This window comes from Canis aureus, chromosome 10 (assembly GCF_053574225.1).
Source record: "Canis aureus isolate CA01 chromosome 10, VMU_Caureus_v.1.0, whole genome shotgun sequence".
NCBI classification, from domain to species: domain Eukaryota; kingdom Metazoa; phylum Chordata; class Mammalia; order Carnivora; family Canidae; genus Canis; species Canis aureus.
In genome coordinates, this window is record NC_135620.1 from 17,311,392 (window position 1) to 17,327,394 (window position 16,003).

A 16,003-nucleotide genomic window follows, 5' to 3' on the forward strand; every position below is an offset into this window, starting at 1 on the left:
GTAAAAAAAAAAAAAATCCATAAATATTTCTTCATCACCTATTATATTTAATAAGTCAGCGAGCTCAACACTGGAGACAAACACCAATAAATAAGACAGACATTCCAGCGGAGAAAGAAGACAAAACAAATATGCATATGACTATGGATGCCATGAAGAAAAATAAGCGTTCAAGACGGACAGTAGAGGATCCGGTTTCAGTGAGGGGGGTCGAAAGAGGCCTCGCCAAGAAGGTGGCATTCGATGGAAACTGAATCATGTAAGAGAACAACCTGCGCGAAGACTGGGGTGTGAAGGGTCGTCCAGAGGAGGTTGCAGAGGAAAAGCAACCGCAGAAGCCCTGAAGGCAGGAAGGACGAAGGATGCCCGGGGGACGGCGTGAGCACCGGGGCGGCCTGCAGCCGAGCTCGAGACGAGCGGACGGGACGGCTGCGGGCGCCTCGCGGAGAACTCAGAGGCAGGATCTACCGAGCGCCGCCGAGTCCCTGGAAGGTCCGAGCAGGGCAACCACCTCGGCTGCTGTCGGAAAGGCTCTGCAAGAAGCTACGAGAAGAGTGGATTGTGCAGAAGCAAGAACGCCAGGCGAGAAAGCCCGTGCGGAGCATCCTGCGGAGGATATGGGAAGCCAAGGGAGGAATCCCCGACGCCCGCTCTCCACGCACCGCTTTCGGTCTGCTCGGAAAAAAACAAAGTTCGGGAGAAAACGCGCCGAAGCGCTGGGGAAACAGGAGATTGGTTTCCCCGGAGCCGTGCACGCGGCGCGCAGCTCGCAAGGATGCTGCGCGGCCCCCGAGGCGCAGGCTGGCGCCGCGGCCCCGCGCGGGGGCGCCCGAGCAGCCGCGGCCCCGCCCGCCCGCCCGCCTCCCCGCCGGAAGTGCTCTCCCGCCGCGCCCCGCCCCGCCCCGCCCGCCCCGCCCCGCCGCGCCACGCCGCGGGAAGATGGCGCAGGACGCCGGCGACATGGAAGATGGGCAGCTTTCCGACTCGGACTCCGACATGACGGTCGCACCGAGCGACCGGCCGCTGCAGGTGCCGGTGAGTGCGGACGGCCCGGCGGCGGGCAGTTCGGGGCCGGGAGGGGCGGGCGGCGGGAGTCCCCGGCCGGGCGGGGCGCGCGGGCCTCGGCGCCGGGCCCGGGGGCGGCGGGGGGGGGGGGGGCGCAGGGCCGTGGGAACCCGGACCCGGCCACTCGCTGCCGGCGGGGCCGCGAGGCGTGCGGCCGTCTCTCCGCCCGTGACTGTGTGCGGCTCCGGGTTTTCTGAGCCTCCGGGCTGCCCCCGCCGTGGGCTGGGTCGGTGGGTGGTTCCGGCCTCGCAGGTGTCGCTGCAAACGCAGAACCTGGGGGACGGCGGGCAGAACCGCCGCGGGCGCTCTTCCCGCCCTAAGCCGCTGGGGAGACCGGAAAGCCGGGGATGGAGTTCCTCGTTTGCTTGGGGGCCTGGTTTTCCATGATCCCATCAGACCTGGCTTCGCCGTGCCGTGATGTGGCGCCGGGTTTCGTATTCCCTTCCCGGTTTTCCAGAAGGGGGGTTTGTGTTGATGGCCCTGCGGAGGGGCGGACGCCCTGGGCGGCCTCGTGCGGGCAGCCGGCGTTCGAAAACTGGCGCCGCCGCCGTGTGACCAGTGGCAGGTGATGGAGCCTCGTGCCCCAATTTGTACGACTAGGAATGAGGAGTCTGCCACTGATAGGGTGTCTGTCGGGATGCAGTGAGCCGTACGGTGAACAGGAATGCCTGGCAACTCTCAAATGCCTCTTTAGGATGACTTAAAGAGGGCAGCCCGGGTGGCGCAGCGGTTTAGCGCCGCCTTCGGCCCAGGGCGTGATCCTGGAGACCCGGGATCGAGTCCCACGTCGGGCTCCCTGCATGGAGCCTGCTTCTCCCTCTGCCTGTGTCTCTGCCTCTCTCTGTGTGTCTCTCATGAATAAATAAATAAAATCTTTAAAAAAAAATAAGATGACTTAAAGAGGATGACTGCCTCTTTATGGGCTTAAATCACCCCCTCCTGCCTCCGTGTCTAGCACATAATAGCATAGCAAATACTTCGTTTGGTACAACGAAGAAACGTTGTACCTTTTCTCCCCCCCGCCCCCCCCCTTTTTTTTTTTAAAGATTTTATTTCTTTAAGGGAAAGAGAGAGGGGAGGCAGAGAGAATCCCAAGCCCACTCGGCGCTAAGGTGGAGAGCCCAAGGTAGGGTTTGATTTCATGACCCTGAGATCATAACCTGAGCCCAAACCTAGAGAGTTGTCTGCTTACCTGACTGTGCCACCCAGACGCCCCCAAGGTGTTCGTTTTTGCATATGGAGGTCTTAGGAAATTGATAGGAAGGTTTCAGTTTGGGTTTTCAGTCTTTTCCATAAATTGACCCATGACTTGGTAAACTTAATGCTATGGACTGTGCAGGTTTAAAAGTAGTATGTTAGGGGTTTTTACCCATAGTTTTGTATCTACTCTCAAAAGAGTGTGGTCACTAAACTGTGTAAAGGAAGTGGGATGTGTCCAGATGCAAGAAAGGCATGTTTGGAAAGAAAGGAAACATACCGGGTTAACCTTTAAAATAAAACTTGTCAGTTATCTTAGCAAAATAGGGTTTATTCTGGAACAGCAGAGAATCGCAGCTTTGAACTAGCAAGCTAGGGCAAAACCATAGACAAAGGGGAAACGTTGAAGAATGCTCTTTTATAGAAGAAGGGGAGGAGTTGAGAGGGGCTGTAAAAAAAAAAGTTCATTGGAGTAAACTGAGAGTTTAAAGTATGGTGCCCTTTCATTCACTGTGTTGGGACAGTCTCATTGGTTGGGCTGTTGTCAGACTGGAAGAAAATCTTCCTCTTGCTGTGTTAGGAAGGTATGGGCTTCTTCCTGCGGGAGATGCAAAGCCAGGTCTTTTCCTTTGATAGCGCAGGAGAACTCCTCCTTCCAGCCCATTGACTCCTATTTAGTGACGTTCCTTTTTTAATTTTCACAACTGCTACTAACAGTTACTGTGCTTGTCGTTTTCAAATATTCTGACAGTAACTGAAAATACTCTGACATGGGAATTAAGACCTTTGGTAAGTTTTTAGAAAGAGGCTTTAGAACTAAGTTCTTTTTTTTTTTTTTTTTTTTTTTTAATTTTTATTTATTTATGATAGTCACAGAGAGAGAGAGAGGCGCAGAGACACAGGCAGAGGGAGAAGCAGGCTCCATGCACCGGGAGCCCGATGTGGGATTCGATCCCGGGTCTCCAGGATCACGCCCTGAGCCAAAGGCAGGCGCCAAACCTCTGCGCCACCCAGGGATCCCAGAACTAAGTTCTGTATTCGCTTTAGAAATAAGAATTTGTGAAAAAAAATAAGAATTTGTGGTTTTGAAATGGCAAATTCCATGTGGAACTTTAGAAAAGTAGGGACTGGATTGGTTTCAGAGATTCATTGAGGATTGTTCTGCTTTGGTGGTCCAGCTGAATCCTTAAATAATTTTTTTTTTTTAAAATAAAATAGCACGTGGTAAGTGGAGTTAATGTGTTTCTTGGAATTTACTGTATTTCCTTTCATTTACAGAAAACACTAGGTGGGGACAGCACCGTGAGACCCTTCCAGGGTACTGCAACACCATGTGTACCGGTATCACATTATCGAACTGTTAAAAGCGTGGATTCAAGTGAAGAGAGTTTTTCTGATTCAGATGATGATAGCTCCCTTTGGAAGCGCAAGCGACAGAAATGTTTTAACCCTCCTCCAAAGCCAGAGCCTTTTCAGTTTGGCCAGAGCAGCCAGAAACCTCTTGTTCCTGGAGGAAAGAAAGTTAACAATATATGGGGTGCTGTGCTACAAGAACAGAATCAAGATGCAGTGGCTACTGAACTTGGTATCTTGGGAATGGAGGGTACTATTGACAAAAGCAGACAATCTGAGACTTACAATTATTTGCTTGCTAAGAAACTTAAGAGGGAATCTCAAGAACATACAAAAGAGTTAGACAAAGAGCTGGATGAATATATGCATGGTGGCAAAAAAATGGGATCAAAGGAAGAGGAAAATGGGCAAGGTCATCTCAAACGGAAACGACCTGTCAAAGACAGACTAGGGGACAGACTAGAAATGAACTATAAAGGCCGGTATGAGATCACAGAGGATGATGCGCAAGAGAAAGTGGCTGATGAAATTTCTTTCAGGTGAGCATTAAAATTTGGCCTACAAATGAGCACTTGATGAACTGTCTTCCGTTTATAGGAAATAAAATAATTCCAAATGCATGAAGGGTAATGTTTCTTTTGGAGATTTTTTTAATTTTAGGAATGGGCCTACTTGGTTATAGGAGTGTATCTATATTTCCTTAAATTGGGAGACCTAATAAAATAATGAATTTTGAAGGCTTTTATGATTTTTTTTTTTTTTTTTTTTTGCTTTTAATGAACTTTTGGTGACTTGCCATTTAGTGCTTTGGAGCTCTTTAGATCAAAGCATATCTTTTTCAATCATGGGTTTTGGGTTTTTTTGTTTTTAGTGATTTCAGACATTCATGGACATTTATAACTTTATTGAGGCATCTTGTACACATGATAAAGTGACCCACTTTGGGTGTTGATTGTGTAGTAAATTTATCAGTTTTAAAACCATCACCATAGACCACTTTTATTTTTTTATTTTTTATTTTTTTCCATAGATCACTTTTAAAAACATTTCCATCACCTTAATAGATCCATCCTGACCATATTCCCATTTATTTATTTATTTATTTATTTATTTATTTTTAATTTATTTATGATAGGCACACAGTGAGAGAGAGAGAGGCAGAGACACAGGCAGAGGGAGAAGCAGGCTCCATGCACCGGGAGCCCGACGTGGGATTCGATCCCGGGTCTCCAGGATCGTGCCCTGGGCCAAAGGCGGGCGCCAAACCGCTGCGCCACCCAGGGATCCCCCTCATATTCCCATTTAAAGTTATTCTTTGTTTCTATCCCAGATAACTGCCAACCTACTTTCTCTTGGGATGAATTTGCATTTTCTGGATATTTTGTAATAATGGAATCATACAGTATGTGGTCTCTGTGTGAAATGTTTTTGAGATTTGTCCATTTTGTAGTAGACATCATTACTTATTCATTTTTTTTTAAAGTAGGTTTCAGTTCAACAAATGTAGCTTTTAAACTGGAAATAATGTTTTATTTATTTACTTTTTTTTTAATTTTTATTTATTTATGATAGGCACACAGTGAGAGAGAGAGAGGCAGAGACAGGCAGAAGGAGAAGCAGGCTCCACGCACCAGGAGCCCGACGTGGGATTCGATCCCGGGTCTCCAGGATCGCGCCCTGGGCCAAAGGCAGGCGCCAAACCGCTGCGCCACCCAGGGATCCCTTACTTACTATTCTTATTTATATACATTTAAAAATGTCCATATTACTATTCCACCTTTTGACTATTATGAATAATGCTCTATGAGCTTTGACATGCGGATACTAGGACGTGTATTTTAATTTCTCCTGGATAAGTACCTAGAAGTTGAATTTCTTGGTACATGGTAAATTGATACTTCCTTTTTTTTTTTCTTTTAACAAGTTCAATTTTAACTTTTTCTTAGCTCTAAGTCATTAATGAACAGTATCACAGATTTGAAAACATACATGGTTCAAGAGTAATATTGCTGGTACGAAAACAAGTATTTAGTTTTCAGGCCAGCCTGTCAATGGTAGGACTGGACTTTTTTTTTTTTTTTTTTTTTCTGGACTTTTAACCTACACAGTGAGTTTGGAATTTGAGTGTTGGAAAGGAATTTAGAGATTTTGTAAACCAAAATGTTCACTTTACAGATAAGGAAACTATGACCCCATAGTTAATATGGCTTGTCCAGGGATGCCTGGGTGGTTCAGCGGTTGAGTGTCTGCCTTCGGCTCAGGGCCTGATCCTGGAGTACTGGGATCAAGTCCCGCATCGGGCTCCCTGTGGGGAGCCTGCTTCTCCCTCTGCCTGTGTTTCTGCCTCTCTCTGTGTGTCTCTCATGAATAAGTGAGTATAATCTTTAAAAAAAAAAAACATACGGCTTGTCCAAAGTCACAATTTTAAGTGTCCTATTTGGAACTAAACCTCATTTTGTTCCTAGTCTCGTGCTGTTTTCCAAATAATGCACTACCTTTTGTTGAAAAGGAGCAAGGAAGCTAGGTCTAGTTGGAGAACTAGAGTTGGTGAGTTGGTCCCTCATCTCTGTGGAATGTGGACTGTACGTTAGAAGTGTTACTTATGCTTTCTGTGTGTTTACCTCTCAATGGTAAGATGAAAATAAGTACCTACTTCCGTTGAGACAATTAACTGAGATAATGCATGCAAAGTTTTTAGGATTCTGCTGATCCTACAGTAAGTCATCAGTAAATTATTATTTTTTTAAAGATTTTATTTATTTATTCATGAGAGACAGAGAGAGAGAGACACAGAGACATAGGCAGAGGGAGAAGCAGGCTCCATGCAGGGAGCCCGACGCAGGACTCAATCCCGGGACTCCAGGATCACGCTGTGGGCCAAAGGCAGGTGCTAAACCACTGAGCCACCCAGACGTCATGTCATCAATAAATTAAATGATAGTTTGTTCTGTAGCAGAGAGCCTGAGAAAGATCATATCCACTTTAAAGCTCCCACACATCTCTGGAGTTAGGAGAATCAACTTCTAGGCCTAATTGAAAGCATAATGTATGTCTGTTGCCACAAGAGTGGACTTAACTTCTTTTGCTTTTAGGCCTGCATTTCCCTTTCTGGATGTGCACATTCATTTTGAAATTCATCATGATCCATTACGGCAAAATGAAAAGGCCAGTTGTGAGACTTGAGATGGAACCTTGAGTTCACTGTCTCCTTGGTGACTGAGGGTAGAGGTCTTGTCATGTCAGTGACTCTAAGGTTAAATACTAAAGATTTCAAAGCAGATGTTACCAGAATAGGATTTTGATTCCACATAGGGACTAAACTGAAGACAAAGGTACATTTCTTCAACTTTATAAAACAAATAAAGAGATTAACATTGCTTTACTGGATTTGCTCTTTATCAGGTTGCAGGAACCAAAGAAAGATCTGATAGCACGAGTAGTGAGGATAATTGGGAACAAAAAGGCGATTGAACTTCTGATGGAAACTGCTGAAGTTGAACAAAATGGTGGCCTTTTTATAATGGTAAGATTTACTGCTTTGTTGTTTCCGTTTTATATTGTGTTTTATGTGATTTTTTTTTTAAACAAAATAACTTGTCTCTAGGATCTCTTATTTATCAGTGTGTTACAGTGTGGTTCAAATTTCAGAAAACTGAATTTTAAAATTCTATATAGTTTGTTTTTCCAATTATTACTTACCTTACAAAAACCATACATAAATTTGTCCCGTTAGTATACAGTCAACAGCAGATCTCTTATAGAATCAATTGAGAGTACAGGCTCAAATTTGAGGAAAACAGTCTGGAGGGGACTTGAAAACTAAAATTTTAATAATATAGGTTTTGGAGTTTGCGATACCTTCTTTTGAATTCTGGGCTCGCAGCTTATTAGGTGTGAGATTTGGCTAAATTATTTGGCTTCTCAGAGAGCGTCTTGTTCAAAGGTGCAAACTGGAGACTAATCCTATGTTACAAGGATTGAGCAGGATGATGTGCATAACATACTTAGCACAGTGTGCCCAGCCCGTAGTTAGCAATGACGAACCCACATGTTGCTTTTGGTTCGTTTAATTCATGGATTCTTAAAAATTGGTTCTGGGACCAAAAAAAAAAGAAAAAAGAAAACACACACACACACAAAAACCCACATGTATATGTATAAAGCACAGATATATATACAGTGTATCTGTGAGTATTAAAATTCAATGGGTGATAGAGTGGATAGGAAAAGATGGGGTGGATAGGAAAAAATCTGCAAAGGCTCCTGGGGTAGGGGAAGCTACAGTAAACAAAAGGCTTGAGAAACACTTTAGTGTTTGTTTTCCTTTACACTTTGCCATTTTCCTTTCCGAAGTTTTAACTGAAGTATGGTTGACATAAAATTTTAGCTGTATAACTGTGATTTGATAATTATACACCTTACAGAAAAGCTCACCAAATGAGTATAGTTATCAGCTATCTCCATACAGAGTTACTACGGTTTTTTAAAAATTTTTATTTCTTTATTTGAGAGGGAGAGAGAGCATGAGCGGTGGGGAGGAGCTGAGGGAGAGAAGCAGACTCTGCTGAGGAGGGAGCATGAATCCTAGGACCCTGAGATCATGACCTGAGCCTCAGGCAGACAGTTAACCTACTGGGCCACCAGGCGCCCCAAAAGTTATTACAATATTATTGACTATATTCCCTATGCTGTATTTTCCATCCCTGTGACTTTATTTTGTCACTAGAAGTTTGTACCTGTTAAACCCTTTCACTTATTTTGCTTGTTCCCCCACTTCCTGCCTGTCTGGAAACCACCAGTTTATTCTCTGTATTTAAGGACTCTGTTTTTGGATTTTTGGTAAGCAAGTTTGTTTGGGTTTTTAGGTTCCATATATGTGAATTCATCTGGCATTTGGCTTACTCTTTTCTGACTTATTTCACTTAGTATAATATTCTCTACGCCCATCCATTTTGTCGTAAATGGCAAGACTTCATCCTTTTTTATAGCTGAGTGGTAGTTCATCATACATATATATGACCTTGTAATGTGATGTGTGTGTGTGTGTGTGTATATCTTTATAATCTTTGTCCGTCATTGGACATTTAAGTTGCTTCCATATTTTGCCTATTTTAAATAATACTGCAGTAAATATAGGGATGCATATGTTTTTTCAAATTAGTGTTTATGCTTTCTTTGGGTGAATACCCAGCAGTGGATTGCTGAATCATATGGTATTTCTATTTTGAATTTTTTGAGGAAACTTCATACTGTTTTCCATAATGGCTTTCCAGTTTACAGTCCCACCAGCAATGCACCAAAATTCCCTTTTCTCCATATTCGCACCAACATTTGTTTTTTCTTTTTTTCTTTTTCTTTTCTTTTTTTTTTTTAACATTTATTTTTTCTTGTCTTTATACTAGTCACTCTGAAAGATGTGAAGCAAGAAACACTTCACTGTTTGAGAATGGCAGAAAGAGCACTACTTTGGTTAGGGCCAGATCACAGGCAGTGATATTTTATCCCATACAGTGGTTTTGGAGATCTCATTTAATTCAGCTTTCACCACAAGGTGAGGATGAAGTTTGAACGGCATCTTATTTGCTCCTCATGAATCTGAATAGTAACATCACATGAGAGTAATAAATCAATATTATGCTATGGAAATGAAGAGAAAAGAAACCAGTTAGAATTGGTAGCACTGGCTGAGGAAATAGCTTGTGAACACAGATTCTGTAGAAGTCAAAACAGGGTTGCCTGGGTGGCTCAGTTGGTTAAGCCTCTGCCTTGGGCTCAGGTCATCATCCCAAAACTCTTGTCACTAGAAGTTTGTACCTGTTAAACCCTTTCACCTATTTTGCTTGTTTCCCCACTTCCTGCCCGTGGGGGAACTACATTGGACTGTCTGCTAAGCAGGGACCTGCTTCTCCCTCTCTCACTGCCTCTCCCCCTGCTGTGCTCGCTTGCTCGCTCTCTTTCTCTCTCTCTGTAAAATAAACAAATCTTTAAAAAATTCAAAACAGAAGTTGACAACAAAACAAATTACAATAATCATGAATGTCCTGGCACCTTTGTCACTGCTAAGGTACTTAGCTTTTTGTTTAGTTGAACAGAAAGTTATAGATTCATTAGTATCTTAATACTGTAATGATAAAAGTTTCTCTTGTAGAGCTAGTGTTGGAATGGTACAAGTCCAAATTCACTTTCTTTTAATGGACATTTTTCTTGTATGATTATTTATTGCTGTGTGCTATGCACTGTTCTGGACAACAACAATCTTACATTGTAGTTGGCAGTGGGAAGGAGACCATATATAAAGAATAAATATATCTTCAGGTGTTTTAGAAAGTGATAAATACCATGTTATTAAAAGATAGATCACAAAAAAAAAGATCATGTGGAGGTATGGAGAAGAGAGGAGGATTTTGCAGTTAAACTGTGGTATCAGGGTAGATCTTATTATTTCTTTAGGTACCTATCTGTTTAAGAGATGCTTTTAGACTATTCATAGGAAGAGTCTATACAGTATCCTTTTCTGTTTCTTTTCGTAGAATGGTAGTCGAAGAAGAACACCAGGTGGAGTTTTCCTGAATCTCCTGAAAAATACTCCTAGTATTAGCGAGGAACAAATTAAGGTAAAAATTATAGTATCCTTGACTTTTAAGATCTATCATAATTTCATTTCTTTTTTTTCCCCCACAATTTCATTTCTGCTTGGGTTTTAGCTTCATATTCTATTAAATCCCCATCACGTGTTCTGCCTTAAATTGACCAATTCTGTCATTGTCTCATTTCAAGTAAAACGTATGCCTCCTCTTTGTTCCCTTTACAAGCCAAGGTCACAATTTCCTTAATGTCCATTTTCCTGGTCTTTTAGCCCACCATTATTTTTACTACCCTCCTACAATCTCTTATTAATGAAAAATTTCAAACATGCAGAATAGATGAAAGAATAATAGGATGACTTCCCGCACTTAGATTTAGGGGTTGTTAGTATTTTGAGATTCTTACCTTAGAGTTGTTTTTCTGTACCGTTTGGTAATAAGTAGCAAACATCATGTCACTCGACCCTAATTATTTCAATAAGTATCTGTTTACAATAAGGACAATTTCCTACACAGCTTCACCTAAGAGAAAGAAAAACAATTTCATAGTATCATCTAATACCTTGACCTTATTCCAGTTTCCTGAGTTGTCCCAAGAAAGTGTTGTCTACCTTTTTGCCTCCTCCAAACCCAGATACTATCTAGATTTCCACATTTCATTTGTTGTATCTTATTTGAGCTTTTTAATTCCCTGTTTTCTGTAATGATTTAGACCTTTTGAAGAGTCTGAGATGGTTACCTAATAGAATGTACCACATTCTGGTCATTGTCTCCTCATGGATTTGTTTTATTCATTCCTCTGTCTCCAGTAGTTCTTAGAAACTAGAAGCTAAAAAAAAGAAGTTAGAAGCTAAATTGGTCAGTAAAAATCATTTTTGCATTACTAGAAGGTCCAATATGGGAGTTCTTTTACAGTGTGAGATTTTCACAGCTCAGAATTTATCTTTTAATTTGTGAATTAAGGAACATGATTGCGTTTATTAGCAGATACGATCAAGATTGAGAAATTGCTTCTTGCATAGGAAAGAGGTGGTACGAAGACAACACAGATACTGTGAGCAGCTTTATTCTCTGTGTTGTAAAAGTAGGTAGTATAGGACAGAGAATATAGTTTAGCCATTTATAAGGCTAATGAAGACAAATAAATAAAAGCCACTTCTCTTGAGCTTACATTCTGTGTGAGTTTATTTTGCAGCTGCTGAATGTTAGGTTCTTTTCCCTCAAGTTTTCAGGCTGTCCACTTCCAGTTATTTTTTTAAATCTTTATTGAAATTCCTACAGGAAATGTTACTGTTACTGCACATTTGAAATCTCTAGTCCACAACTGCCCTTTTTTCCTCAGTGGAACAATGACTTTGATAAATATGTAACAATGTAATTTTCTGTGGGGACACACCTATTGAGTAGAACAGAGTTTACTGCTTACTTCTTCTTCACGGTATAATCCCTAACAAAACGTGTACACTGAAAAGGAGCATTATTCTAAGTAATATTAAATATTGTTAATAGTAAAATGTCATGCTTTTCAGAGAAATAGCATGATGTGATAAAAAGAATTCTCTAACTTTCAAAATTTGGGTATTTTTTTGTTTTAAGATTTTACTTATTTATTCATGAGAGACACAGAGAAGCAGAAACATAGGCAGAGGGAGAAGTAGGCTCCCAGTAGGGAGCCCGATGTGGGACTTATCTTTGGACCCAGGATCACACCCTGAGCTGAAGGCTAATGCTCAACGCTGAGCCACTCAGGTGTCCCAAGGTTTTAATGTTAGTAGTTTATGTTAAGCTACCAGAAACTTTGCATTATAACAACAAACAAACTTTTGGAAATCTAGTAATATAGGAGTGTTGACCAAGGGGGACATTTTAAAAATGACTATGTTGTAGCCTCTACATTTGTGAAGCACTTTTAAGAAAAAGAGAAAAATGAAATAATGTCGAATTTTTTAAAAAGGCAAAGTACAAATTTAGAACAAAAAGGAAGCATGGGAAAATTAATTGATATGTAAATCTCTTCCAGGGGATTATAAATGTTTTGGCTTATAAGATTTTTCTGTGTTTTTCCAAATTTTCTTCATGTGCATGGATTGAGTACTTTTGTTATTAGAGGAAACTCTAATCCCCTGGAGCAGATTGAGAACCTATGGAAAGCCATTCCTTTTTAATAGAGCTTGATGTCTTTAGAGGGAAAAGGGAAACATTATAATTCTGCTTAGTATTGCCAAGGATTGTACTACTTAGAATTGTTCTTATCGAGATGTTTGGATGTGCTTCCCCGTGAGATGGAAATACTTCCCCTTGCAGCTTCTTTTGGATCTCTCCTCTGTTAGGGTAAGTAGACTGTGTTGAAAAAATTGTGCACTGTCATACTTCTGTGAAGGCAACACAGTAGGCTTTAAGAATGTGAATTTGGAGAACTAATATATGAGCTTACACTTTTTACTTTTCACACGTTAGCTCTGCAATCCTGTGCCTTACTTTCCTTGTCCCATTATAGTGTACGCACTGCTGAAGCAGGCACTCTCGCTTTCCTCATCTGTGAAGAAGGGTAATACCCACTTCATAAGGTTCTGGTGAGAATGAAGAATCTTTAGTGCAATGCTTGGCATATAAATGTGCTCATTCAGTAAATGATACCTACCTGAAGTCCCTTTTTTTGTCCTTCTTCCACTTACACATGTACCCTCCTTCTCCACCCCCAGCCTTGTCATTTCTTTAGCAAATACTTCTATTCCTCCTTCTATCAAAGCATTCATCTTCTGAAACTTTCCCTTGTCCTCTTAGTTTCAGTGTTCTTACTCCTTCCTCTGCTGATTCTGTACATTGCTTATAACTATTTAGCATAAATTATAGGGGAGGGCCCCTTTATTTCACCATCCTCCACATTGCTTTTTATAAACAAGAAGGATTTGTGATTTGTGCACTTTAAGAATATCAGAGGGACTGACCTGGTTATAGCTTTTAATGGTCCCTTCCCAGAAGATCAGAGGCTGTCAGAAGTGTGTTCTGTCTCTCCTGGCCTCTATTATAAGCCTTTGAACCTTCTCTGCCCTAGCGTAGTCATTTTGGCCTTCTCTCTAGATTCCTGGCCTCCTTTTCTTTTTGTGCCCTCTGAAATTACACTTCTCTGTCATATCAAGGTTCCCAGATGTCATTTTACGTTTTTCCATGTAGTAGTTTACTGAAATGCATTTTCTTGAGCATCTCTCGTCCACTGGTAATTTGCCTCTTGGAGGACATTTGGCAATGCCTGGAGATGTATTTGGTTGTCACAGTTGGGGGGGGTAGGGGTCTATGCTAATAGATAGAGGCCAAGTATGCTGCTAAGCATCCTGCAGTGCACATAGCAGACTGCCACAGCAGTGATCGAGCTGGAGATTTCAGATTGCCAAGGTGCAAATACTATACTAACAATCTCATTTTTCTTCTATAAAATCCATTTTCTACATCCTGGGATATATCCCAATGCTGACTGTATTATTTTTATGCCTCATCGTATAAGTTTTTGACAGATTTACAGTCTTCATGTTAATTACAGTAATTTTTTTTCAGGGATGGATTTTTTTTTCATTGTGTAGGTTATGTGATCATACTTAGTCACACTCTTCAGGCATGGCTTGGTTTCTTAGCATGTGCAGTCCTGTATGCTTATGATAACATTTCAAAGTTAGTAAACCAAAGACTTCATTTTGTTGTGACAAATTATATTTTATTTAAATCCTGAGCGACATGATTTCTCTACTGTATCTTCCCATTTAGGAAACCTGGATATATTGGATATATAGAGATGGGTTATGCTTGAATAAGCATGGGCCCTGGAACTGACATGAGGTTGAGTTTGAATTACAGCTTCATCGTCTGTTTGCAGTGGAGACTTATCTGCTGTCTTGGATTCAGTGTCTTATTAGGAATCTAATAATATTTGTTTTTTGTGAGAAATGGAGATGATGAACATAAATCTAGGGCCTGCCTTCTAATAAATGTTCAGTAAATGGTAGTTTTTACTTCAAATCCTTTCTTTATTGTAGGACATTTTCTACATTGAAAATCAAAAGGAGTATGAAAATAAAAAGGCTGCTAGAAAGCGGAGAACACAAGTGTTGGGAAAAAAGATGAAACAAGCTATTAAAAATCTAAATTTTCAAGAAGATGATGATACATCACGAGAAACTTTCGCGAGTGATACGAATGAGGCCCTGGCCTCTCTGGACGAGCCGCAGGAAGGCCACGGGGAGACAAAATTGGACCCAGAAGAAGCCATTGAAGTTGATCATTCTAATGATTTGGACATCTTTTAGTATATTTGGAGGAATAAGCCTTTCTAGAATTACCTTGTAATAAGCCATTTCTACTGAGATTGCTTTGTTTTACTTTGCACTGATAAACATAAAAATCTGGAGAGAAAGAACTGTTGTCTTGTTTAAAGTTGAATTTGTGGGGCGATGAATGTTATTGATAGAAATATTTCTCATGTCTTACAAAATACTTTATAATATAGCAGAGAATTTCATTTCTCAGTCTGTGCATGTGTTAGTTATTACTAGTTGATAATTATTTCTGTCTAGGTCATTATGACATGCCATTCAAAAATTTATTCTCTTTTTCTGATTAATCCTCGCAAGTGAATTATGATTGGTTTCAAAACATTCCATTAAAAGATCCTAATAAGACACATAAGTTGTTAAGATTACAGATGTGCTCAAATTTAGTTTTTCTGTGTTCTAATAAGAACTTTTAGGCAGTTTTAAGGACAGAGACTAAAAATTAAAATAGTTTTATACTGATGGCTCTTACCACTTATCCAGAAGTAAATTAACATTGGAAGCTTTTCAAAGAAGTTTTGGCTCTTTGTTTGTTACTTCTTTTTGATTATTCGATCATATACTAAATGTTGAATGTGATCCATACCTGTGCAATTACCATGGATGTTTAAAAACTTGACAGTGGTTGCCTGCCTAAGACTGTTTGTTTTACCTTATGTTAAGGAAGTTGGGTATTAAAAATGTTACATCTGCCTGAAGTGTCAAATTATTCGTTTTTATTGAAGGACATAAAGGTAGTGAAGATGCTCTGAGAGTTCACTATAGTTTATAAAATAGGTTAAGCAAAAATATGTAGGAAGCAATTAGAAATTCTTTATAGACCACACTTAAAGTCTTTCTGTAGTTCCTGGAATATATAGTCATTGAAGTTGGATCTAAGGGTGTAAGTGGGAAAATAAGAAAATGGCTATTGGTTGCTTTTTATTCTTAAAGAATGCACAAATAAAATTGGATTTTGGGCAGTCCTTAATGAGCTTCAAGTGACTTTTTTTTTTTTTTTTAACATTTATTTATTTAAGTATTCTCTACACCCATCCTGGGCTCGAATTCCAGACCCAGAGAATACAAGTCTCATGCTTCTCTGACTGAGCCAGACAGGCATCCCTCCAGTGACCGTTTTTTAATCTCAGATATTCTTGTATAAAATTGCTATAACCAAGGGAAGAAAAATATTTTGAATAGGTAACTGAATATTGTTACTGAAATTATTCACAAGGGGTGATTTTAAAAGTGTAATACGTTGGGAAAGATAACATTCCTTTAATTGCCACTTTATTTTTTAAGATTTTATTTATTTATTTGAGAGAAACACAAGCAGGGGTGGGAGGGACAGAGGGAGAGGGAGATGCAGACTCCCTGCTGAGCAGGGACCCCCCCCCCACACACACACAAATCCCCACCTCCATCCCCCCCCGCAATGAGGTACTCAATCCCAGAACCCCTGGGATCATAACCTGAACCGAAAGCAGACAGACACTTAAC

General features: G+C 40.9%; 1 protein-coding gene across 3 annotated transcripts; it reads left to right on the top strand.

The window, feature by feature from the left end:
• The first annotated feature begins 904 nt into the window (after positions 1-904).
• Positions 905-15,491, top strand: PHAX (phosphorylated adaptor for RNA export). 3 transcript variants are annotated; one of them, XM_077911477.1, is made up of 6 exons: positions 905-1,035; positions 3,541-4,154; positions 7,018-7,138; positions 10,146-10,229; positions 12,416-12,530; positions 14,228-14,416. In XM_077911477.1, the coding sequence occupies exons 1-5, from the start codon at positions 940-942 to the stop codon at positions 12,527-12,529; spliced, it is 1,029 nt and encodes a 342-aa protein (XP_077767603.1). In that variant the 5' UTR covers positions 905-939; the 3' UTR covers position 12,530; positions 14,228-14,416. The 3 variants fall into 3 exon arrangements, with proteins under 3 accessions (XP_077767603.1, XP_077767601.1, XP_077767602.1); XM_077911475.1 differs by lacking the exon at positions 12,416-12,530 and having other exon boundaries at positions 14,228-15,491; XM_077911476.1 differs by lacking the exons at positions 10,146-10,229; positions 12,416-12,530 and having other exon boundaries at positions 14,228-15,491.
• Positions 15,492-16,003: the final 512 nt, after the last annotated feature.

Bases quoted from the DNA above. Each gene is read 5' to 3' on its own strand.
- PHAX (XM_077911475.1), top strand. From the start codon at position 940: ATGGCGCAGGACGCCGGCGACATGGAAGATGGGCAGCTTTCCGACTCG. The intron at 7,139-10,145 runs GTAAGATTTACT...TTCTTTTCGTAG, and splicing joins ATGGTGGCCTTTTTATAATG to AATGGTAGTCGAAGAAGAAC. The intron at 10,230-14,227 runs GTAAAAATTATA...TCTTTATTGTAG, and splicing joins TTAGCGAGGAACAAATTAAG to GACATTTTCTACATTGAAAA.